The sequence below is a fragment of the Struthio camelus genome, chromosome 5, assembly GCF_040807025.1.
Source record: "Struthio camelus isolate bStrCam1 chromosome 5, bStrCam1.hap1, whole genome shotgun sequence".
Classification (NCBI taxonomy): Eukaryota; Metazoa; Chordata; class Aves; order Struthioniformes; family Struthionidae; genus Struthio; species Struthio camelus.
This window is the reverse complement of record NC_090946.1, coordinates 47486593-47497254: the sequence shown is the minus strand read 5'-3', so window position 1 is coordinate 47497254 and position 10662 is coordinate 47486593. Positions and strand designations below refer to the sequence as shown.

Genomic DNA, 10662 nt, shown 5'->3' with positions numbered 1-10662 from the left:
ATCTCTGTTATAGCCATATGATTATACCACTTCCTCAGGAGTGTAAATCCACTCCAGCTGGCAACTCTGTAAATGAGATTAAAATCTGGCCCATTAGTCTGAAAATTCAGCGTAGCTCAAGCATACTCTGTGCCATAACCCAGCCGTCGCAGAGGCTACCCTGCGTCCACACATGTCTTCTTTTGGAACGTTAAATAGCCGGTATAGTATCTGAGACAGAATTTGTCCTTTCAGCTTGTATTAAACGGGAGCTTCTCAGCGGGCAAATCTGTGGCATTATCTTTGCTAGAATGTCTGCCCCCACAACATTTTCAGAGACCCTTGTTTTTAGTAATTCTTATTGTCACACTATGGTGCATAAGATGAAAAACTAAACATCAATTCAGTAAATATGCAGAATATTCAAGAGAAATGATAGTTAAAGGGCAGACAGACAAAAATCTGCCGTGAATTTTTACTATTATCTCAAAAACAAACAGCCTTCCCCCCGCAACTATCCATTACTATAACGCTTCCCATTCCAGTATTGCCTTTCCAATAGTGTTAGGACAGACTTCTGAACTCTCACTTTTATTCACACAAAGCCTCCACAAGGGTCTGCAGATCCGATCCTCATTATGTTAATGACATTTCCTTGCAAGGTAAAGAAGTAGGGGAACAAATGATACTGAAGTCCTCTCCGAGGACTGTGGCACGTACCTCACTGTCTTTCATAAGCACGCCAGGCTTCTTCACTAGAGGATAAGACTGTTTGCAGCGTGGTTACATTCTTCGCAGGACCACAAAACAGACAAAGAGCTGAGCAGACTGGTTCTGATCCAGCAAAGGACTTGTGCAAGTCTCTACCTTTAATCAAACCAGCAGCCCAACAGACGTCCCCCGGGCAGAACATTAAGGTACTAGGTAGCAGGTAGCTGGGTACTTCACTGAGTCGGAGCCAACCGCTCAGCAGTCTGACAGGCTGCTAGCTCCAGCACACCCTACTGGGGTTTGGTTTTAGCTAACTAAGGTTTGATCTTAGCTAACTTCAGGAAAATAGTAGATTTTATGCAAGGAAAGAAAAATAAAACTATTATTATACACATGCGACACATCTGTGCTAATAAAGTCTCATCAATAAAAATGGAACTTTACACGTTTCGTTTTACATTTTTCATAAATACAAACATGCATATGAATCTCTGTCTATAGTTAGACAGCTACATATATGCATGTGTACATTTATTTATTACATAGAACACTCCCAGGAAATTTAATGAAGAACAAGAATTTTTATTTTGTAATCCAACTGTACCAATATATCATAACAATAATTTTCTCTTAAGAATAACTTATTTCATGGAAAATTTTGCAATAATGATAATTCATTGCCTTCGGAGTGTCTGAAATGATACTGTATCAGTGTAATACCATTGATGTAGACTTAACTGCAGTTTTAGCAAAACAGCTGCATAAAGAAGCATTTAATCACTCTTACCGCAAACTTCCATTTTCATATCATCTGTAAAAAAGAACGGATCATATACTGAAGGGCTGAAAGCATATTATTATTTTTAAGAGGGGAAAAGCAACAACAGGTTGTGATAATCACCTGCTTAAAACTTTGAACAGAGTAAAAAAAAGCTGGAAACACTTACCAATTGGCTCAAACAACTGAGAGATAACAACTTTTTGATATATGTATTTGGGTAAGTCTGGCTTCTGCTTATCTCAGTAAACATCATGTGTCTTTACATGCATATGGCCCTAGTACAAACTACCATTCCTTTCAGAGAAGCAGGAATTACTTATCTCTGAAGGCACATGAGAGTTTCCGTAATATTTATAGAATTTAATAATGCTAATATATATACATATTTCATAAAGCTAATAACAGTGTTTTCCTCAAGATATATACATGCATTTTAACCTATTACAGTAAATCTGTATCACAGATTACAGTACTGCAATGACTGAAAGACTGAAATTCTGCTAAACCAGTTTTACACAAATATAATTTTGTTTGCTTACCCAAAGTTTAAACCATGTGTAACAAGGTAGAAAATCAAAATATTTATTTATTTATTTAAATGTAGCTAAATAGTAATTATTTAAATGTTTAAATAAATATTTAAATGTTAATTTTAGACACGTTTTAGTGTTATAGTAAACATTAACTGGATATTATAAAATAATTAATTCAAATTTATACATATGGATAACTGCAAAATATTTGGCACTAATGTAATAACAGTTACAAAACTCAAATTTGACTTTTATTTTGAACTTCCTTTTATTTTGCCTGAAGATTACCTTCTCACACGATGTTTAAAAAATCTGACAGATGACTGAAATGGAATCTGACACAATGACTCAAACTCTGCTGCGATAGTGATATCTGCAAAGAATTCTCCTTGTTTTTTTCTTAGTTTTTTAGTAAAAAAGAAAATATTTAGAGACTTTTGAAAATTCAGGGCACTTATTTTTTTTCCAGACATATTAGGTCACTAAATGACTGGTAAATCAAGATGTACAGATTTGTAAATTAACTGTACAGATTTGAGGTCTATACGCTTGAATATTACTCAACTGCTACGGAAATAAGTAGTCAAAACACCACATTGTGTTGCTCTGACACAATAAGCGATTATGACTCAAGGATCTTTAAATTACGTGATAAACATAACACTAGTCACTTTGCAGATTCTTAAAAACTTTATGAGATGTCCCATATGGAAAACTGCTTAACAGTAGCGTGGTCTGCTGCAATATCCTTTTCTCTCTTGTGCAATAAAGTTACCACATACTGACTATACCTGTTCCAACAGGTTCAAACAGTTACCTGCTCAGGTCTCACCATAATGGCTGCAGTGCATGTTTTGCTTGAACTAGTATAGCCCACCTTAAAATACACTAATAAAGAGAGAGCAAAAATGAAGTTGGTAGAAGGCTACTATTGGGAGACTATCAGTTCTCCTCAAAAGAGTGAATATGATTTTCTATTACCAAAAAGATAATCCACATGTATAGTCAATAGTGTTTTCCAGCTGACAGAATTAATCACCATCAATATTTTATTTCATAACAGTTCTAGTCTCACAGCCAGTTAGGTTAGGGCAAGGATTTTGATAAACATTCTGTTATTTTGTGCGTATTGTTTTTGGCATAGTTTTATGTTTTATAAAAGTATACCCTTGCCCTACCGTAATAATCAGTGTGTATTAGTGCATACCTTTGGTGAGAATCTGTCTGGCTTTCTTCATCGTAATCAAAAGCCTATTCTAAAGCGTTGTTAAGAGTCTCACCTCCTTTGGTTTGCAGTGGTATGCTGAGAATGTCAGTCTTCCTGGATGGCTCATTGTTCATGCTGATGCAATACAACGGTTCACCCAAGAAAGAAGGTTTCTTCAACTTTTTTGTGTTGAGTGCTCTTGACATAAAGTAACCTTCAGTAATACTCTTATCTCCCATCTTCTGTAAACCTTGTAGGTCACCAGGTTCCTCTGTTTGGGGTAGTGAATCCTTTGGTAAATGACTATTAACCAACGCTTTGCTCAGATAGTAGCCAGGGATTTCACTCCCTGCATTAACACATAAGCTTTTGTCTTCAAGTCCAGCGTTTTCCTGAGCTGTTAACATCCCTACAATATGGTCTTCAACTAACATTTTGGAAAGAGTAGATGTGGAGTGAAGAGTGGAGTCTTGACTTGTGTAACAAGGCGGACGTAATCCACAAAAAAGAGATTCCTGAGATTTTGGCATGGTAACGTTGCTCATTGTTCTCTGAGACGGCATACATTCTTCCAGAAGGGTCTTAAGCTGCTCTTCAGAGAGGCCCATTTGTTCTTCAGTCTGAAAAAACAGGGCAAGAATTTCTTTCTGTCAAAATATAATTAATGATAAGTAGCACCATAAAACAGTTTGAGAGATAGAAAGGCGCTGGCAGAGCTCTTAAACTGTTATCAGTGTTTCTGAATTCAAACTACACTTAAATATGCAAGTACCTAATTGTATCATTTACGTAACATCTCCACTGGGTTCTAGATAGGTTATACACTGATAGTTCAGAAAGAAGCCTGCTGCCCATGAGGCACTGAGAGGCCTCTCATTTCACTTAGAATTTTCCGCAGGAGATCCCTGTGTTTTAACTATCAAAGCACATATTTTCTCATATATATGGATGTGTGAGAATGATGTGGGGATGTGTGACACACACATGCACGCACGCTTTCAGATTTCAGTTACTGAAACTAAAACTGCACATTGCTATAAGATTTTAAGCCAGGAGGGCGATACAGTTGGGGGCAGGAATGGTTTTGGACAGCACCAGCCCACAAAGGTTGTCACATCTTGATTAGACTATTCCTAGCTGCTCAAATGTATCATAACTTCTCTCAGCCATGTGACAAAAAGCACATTAGTTACTCATCTACAAGACCTAATACATAAAGCAGGTCAGAACGACAGAAGAAAACCCCTTCCTCTGTATTACAGTCTTAACTTCTTTCAAGAGCTGCCATTGCTTGGGTAGCTCACAGATGGACCTTTTCAGTCTGTTTCTTATTCAGCCAACAGCAAACACTAATCATTTTTATCTTGGAGGTTTACTTTACTGGACATTTCTTAAAAGCTGATATCAAAGATAATGACTGATATTAGCAGGTAATGGTGAAGAATAGGAAAGTGTATTTTCCTTAGCGACGGTTTGCAATGGGAAGTTACTTCTAGCCTTTACAATCCTTAATGTTTCTTGGTAATAAAGAAGCACAATACCCCCTAACATTTTAAAGCTGTTAATGACAAAAATACCAGACATATTTTAGATACATTTGCCCACAAAATGTGAGATATAAAAGATACAACCATATATTTATATTTATATAAAATAAATAGTATAGGTACTATGTAACATTTACTGAAAAGGTATCAAATATATTTACTTTTGTTTTCTAAAATCAAAACTTTGGTTCTACCCAACCTTAAAGAGATAACAGATCAGCTGACAATCTGATGAACTCCCTAGGGCTGCAGAGATTTGTATTAAATAATGATTTTATACATTGCATTATGACTACTATACAGAGTTTACCTTATGTTGGGACAGGGAGCTAGTATTATTTTAAAGGAAATATCAACATCAAATCTCTATTTGATTATTTTTCCCGAAGGTCTCTTATCCAGCTACAGAACTGATATGACCCTGTTTGGTGCACGTGACTTGATGAGATCACAGCCTGAGTAGCACAGGGTGTATGAATAACATCTGAAAACTGTTTGTTCATATTAATGAATAGGGAAATTTTTCATTCAAGAAGAAACTACTACTCTTTTGCTCAACTTGCTCTGGGTATTAAAAATTACAAGCTGACAGTACAAAATGAGTAAGACCCAGATTCAACGTCATTTTCAGTCACCATTCTGTATTTAAATGTTCAGACATTAATGATAGCTAATAGCCGCTCTTACATCCTGATTACTTTACAGTACAGGCACTATTTGATGCACTTAAACTGAGTTTTACAGATGTATTCAACTTTTTTTTTTTAATTGGACTCTTCCTGTACAGACCAGTATCATTCCCAAAGACGCCCTGAGTTCATTTTCAATGAGTATAGCAGAAGATCATTCTGTTAAAGACACTCAGATGTTTGTTGCTTTTAAACAACCACAAGTCCTTAACTGACTGTTATTGTGTGTAGACAGCTTTGTTTAGATTAACAAAAAATCAGGTAACTATACCGAGATTCAACTAACCTTGATATCAATCAATGCAGTTTTGATTATATAACTAAAATTAAGTTGCAGCCATAAGCACTGAACACTTAATTAGATATCAGACAAAATTATGACCCCTTCAAACTCTTCTCAGGCTTTTGAATTTTAATCCTAGTGGAGAAAATACTGTTGAAAAGCAAGTCAGAGAGGGGAAAATGACTAGCAGCAAAACACAGGAGAAATCAAAAATGAAACTTGGATCTTTTCAAACTTTCACTCTAAACCTAATCTGCCAGCCCATGCTGGATCCCTTACGTTTCCTGAGGGAGTGTTTTAACTTGCAGGACAATGTCTGATTGCAGGTACTCGCTATTAGGTACAGCACCACAGTAATATAGTAATACTGCTTCTGAGAGCACAGTTACATCTAGGGTGAGTATATCCACACAGCAGATTATGCTATGTAACCATAACTATATTTATACCAAAGAAGAGTCGCACATCTGGAAAACCACACGGAGTCCCATATGTTTTTCAGCATCTGGTTCCATATTTACGTATCTCAAAGCTCTTGGCCAAGACCATATGGAGTTAATTTTATGCTAACGACAGGACAATTCACTGATTACAGAAAGGAATTCAGCATCTGGTGTGAATGAACGAGTAAAAAATGAGCGCAGTTAGGAAGATCATCTTGTCCTGCCTTTCTTTTTTCCTTTATTCCCCACTCCTACCCCCTAACCTGCAATCTTCTTTTCCTCCTCCAAGTTTCATTTTTCCTTTTTCCTTTTATGAGGAAAGTCACATGGCTTGTATTGACAATTAGCTCATAGAGGCAGAAGCTAATTACTTTGATTATTACCAGAGGGCCAGGTGGGGAGATTTAGGACCTAAGGCCAACGAGGAGAGGAATGACTATAACAGCTACGGAGTTTGAAAGCATTTGGTAACTGGTGGGCTTGTATTCCTCCCGAGTGGCAGGCCTGCAGGCAAAGCAGATCGAGTAAAATATTGTTTATTTTTGTACTGTCTTTGTCTCTTCCTTCCTTTGGATCACTTTATAAGACATGCTTGCAATGAAACAAAGAAACAGTATTTAGCATACCTCTCAGACAAACTCATGTTTTAAAATAATAAAGGCTTACTGTTTGCAATTATTCTGTGCCAAAGTCCTTTTAGAGTTAAGGAAAAACATGCAGAAGAAAAGACATCTCTTAAATAGTTGTGAGTCATCTGTTGGTAACCAGCAGCAAGAAATTTACATTGAAATTGAAGTAGAAAGGCTGCTGTTGCAATCAGGAAACTGAGTTCAGGGAAACATGTAATACCTGAGCAAGATAAAGGAGAAAGAGCTCACACCAAAATTACCTGTGCATTTGCAACCAAATGAGTGTTATAACACCTGGGGTCTCATAATGCAGCGATTGTATTAGGAGTCTCCAAAGCATACATTTGTACATAATTACCAGAAAAAAATCTTCCCATAGTTAATTTTAATAGTTGAATCCCAAAACTTGGAAGCAACAGGAAAGGCTTAAGATGACACTAGATTCTACTTCCCTCAAGCGTTCATTGTCCTCACTGTAAATAAGTTACCACTTTTATACAGAAGAAAATACTTAAAGATACTTCTTTAAAAGCCACAGGACATAAAACTAATGTAATAGAAAATGCAGAAACAGCCCTCTAGACAAGGGAAAACGAGCTATTAGATCTGGTTCCCATTAGAAATTGGAAAACCTTTTAATTGTTTTGGCTAATTTTTAATAGGACATTGAGTCCTATTCATTTCCAAGGCTTTTTACTGTTAATGATCCAAAAAAACCAATTCCTAGCCAGCAGTTTAGGAGCCTACTAACGACCTTTTCTGTTTACGTGTGGCTAGTTTTTCATACGCTCGTGGCCCTTCTCTGCCTGAAGATTTTTTGTTCTCTGCTGAATTCCTCAGTGACATGGGTCTATAGAAAAAAATCTTACTGCATGTGGTAGGAATGCAAACTTGTGGTGAGCTACGGACAGACCTGCTGTGACTCCGGGCTTGCAAGTTCAAAGCTTTAGGATTGTTTTCCTGGTCTACACAGCAACCGAGATCAGATATAAGCATGTGGATAAAGCTAATAATTGATGATTTTTATTTCTAATTATAGTAAATAATCATAAAATGGCACACAGTAAATGAAGAAACACTAGAAAGCCAGGACTTCTTAAGGATTCATGTAGCAGGAAGAAATTTATATTTTGATTATATTTATATATACACTTTTATATTTTGCATTTATACGTTGTTGCTGAAAGTATTACAATGAATAGTTCTTATGATGCTTTATTTTCTTGAAACAATTCACCTTGGCGCTTTAAAGTTAATTTAGCTATATTTTTATTGAAATGTAGGGCTGTAACAATCAACTCTAAAGCAATGGTTCTCTTCCTGCTAAAAGGTTCCATTTCAAAAGTACATTAATCTACTGAAATAACATTCTGATTTTGGACATACCAGCACTGGAAGTTTTTTGCAAGTTTTAGTTATTCCTGACCGGTTAATAGTTTCTTGAACACACAGCTCTACCCTGTTCTGAGAAGGCAATCCTTGAGGCAATCCTTGCCCTGTATCTCCACATTAGATACTCAGTTCAACATGCACCGTCAATTGTAAGGCCTCGCTCACCTTCATGGAACAAGGTACCACGCACTTGTCCATGAACAGTACTAGCGAGTACTGCTGAGGAACATTAACACGCTGCATACAGAAACAAAGACACCATGTCATTGTTAAAAAGCTTCTTACAATTTTCAAAAATGCTACCAGGACAAAGTTCTTTTGCATCATGAAACTCATTATTGGTATCCGTAACCAGTAAACGAATTTATACTACGGGGATATATCCTTATGAGAGCCACGCATTCATTTCTAAAAAGAAATTCCTAAGTGCCCAGCATGTTATGTTAGGATTTCGGTGCTTGCTTGTTTGCTTTGAAAAACATGCAGGAAGAGAATATTCCTCTGTAAGGCTTATTTCAGAAGACAACGAGAGAAACTGTAACTAGAATAGATGATAAACATGCTTTCAACTCAGTTAAGTTGTTTCTGGAGAGGACGGTAACTTGTATGGATAGGGTGGTATTAAAAATTAAGACTAGAAGCTGAATAATGGATACAGAAATTAAGAGCTCCTTGTGCTACAATCATGATTCACCATCTGGTGGCATTGTGCTTACGTCCAGTTTGGGTGGGTTTGGGGAATTCTGTATTGTTTCAGAAAATAAATAAATCTTTACAAATGCAGGAACGGGACTCCTGAGCCATTCAAGAAAATCTCCTGCTTACACTCTTTTCCTCCATCTGCTAGCCTTCCTCCTGTTGGTTACATTCTCCCTTCTCTATTCATTTCCAACTGTTTGTGTATGAGATAATGCAAAGATCTGGTAGTCAGTTTTCTGTAGCTGCTGCTAATAGATAGGAAGCAGAAAGGACAAAAGTATTTAGGCAAGAAACAGATGAGGAGGCCAAGAAAAAAAGGAGAGAGGATATTAGTGAGCATCTGGTAACATCACTAATTGAAGAGAAAATTAAAACTTGTAATATCAGGAGCGATCAGAATCGCACCACCAGAACCACTGTGAGGCTCAGGGAATCACTTTTCAGAAGTTCATGAATTCTCTGGGGAAAAATAAATTTAAAAATACTAGGAAAGATTCAGAAGTGAAAATAAACTTAATTTTATTAATAAATTGTAAATAAGAAATCCTATAGGATTTTTCTTTTTTTTCTAACAGACAGAAGCCTTAGCAGAAGGAAATCAAAAGGGGGCCATAAGTTTATCTAATTTTGCTCTTATTTAGAGTAGCAAGAGACATCAAGGAGAGAAAGTGAAAACTCTGAAGGAGAGACAGGTTAATAGCAGTAGTTTATTTCTTTTTGTTTCTGTTTTGTTTCTGTTTTAATAGACAGCCTGCAGGTCATACATGTGAAAAGAAATACAAGTTCTTCCAGGCAAAAGTAATTTAAACATGCATATTTTAGTCATTACAAACAGGTATAATCCCTGTTTTCATTTTATCTTTTGAGAAAGTATCCAATCAACTGCTTGGGGTTTGAACGTGCAAATAATGAAAAACGGCACTTTATCGATAATCTGTGCCACACCCTGCAGGCTCTAGCAGGGGAAAGCAACTAGTGCCAGTGGTGACAGAAGCAGAAAAAAATAGAAAGCTAAAATATCTTTTTAAATAATTTTCTTCTTATTTGATAGCATAGACACTATACTCTATAACTCACAGCTTAGACACTAAACTCTGCTACTCACAGCTTCAGAGTTATTGCATGGTATTGCACTGGGATATAATGCAGGGTTTTGGTGCGCTAGGATGTAATGAAGGGGTTTTGGTGGCTACAAGTATGTGTTTCTTCTTATAAGTATCTGGATATAATTTTATAATTTTTACAGGTCCAAAAAGCTTAATTTTTGAACTGTTACAGCATCCAAGTTATACTTCTTATCCTTCATTTCCTGAAGCTTATTTTCAACTTCAGCTTCATTTCACTGTAGTTTTGATCTACAAGTTGCGTAACATTTTCTAAGTGCCTGCATATTAGAGCTGAAATTTTCACACACGGGCACCAAAATCTATATGACCGAATTGTTACCTGTACCTCCGAAGTTCCAAGGAGCTAACTTTAGGAAATAAAATTTGAAAATCTCACACAGATCTGAAGTTCCCAAGATTCCTATCTGATAACTATTAATAAAAAAAAAATCTGTAATTAAAGATTCTTCTACATAATTATTTCTTACAGTGGCCTATGCATGCATCTCAGGAAGATGATTACTTTGAATGATCCATTTTCATTAACTAAAGCAAGTATGGTATTAGTAACCTTTAGGTCCTAAACTGTATGGAGGAGACTAGATTCAAACGTAAATAGTTAAAATAACATATATGAACTCCTTAAAATCTGAATTGGCACAG

At 36.3% G+C, this 10662-nt stretch overlaps 1 protein-coding gene across 5 annotated transcripts in view; it reads right to left on the bottom strand.

The window, feature by feature from the left end:
- Window positions 1-1294: 1294 nt before the first annotated feature.
- FSIP1 (fibrous sheath interacting protein 1) overlaps window positions 1295-10662 on the bottom strand; it is a 99271-nt gene continuing 89903 nt past the window's right edge. For 4 of the 5 annotated variants that reach the window (XM_068946282.1, XM_068946284.1, XM_068946285.1 and 1 more), the window contains one exon: window positions 2139-3831. In XM_068946282.1, the coding sequence (XP_068802383.1) occupies window positions 3256-3831 (576 nt within the window). In that variant the 3' untranslated portion in view covers window positions 2139-3255. Of the gene's footprint in view, window positions 3832-10662 lie in introns of all 5 variants that reach the window. The other variant, XM_068946286.1, reaches the window with a different exon arrangement.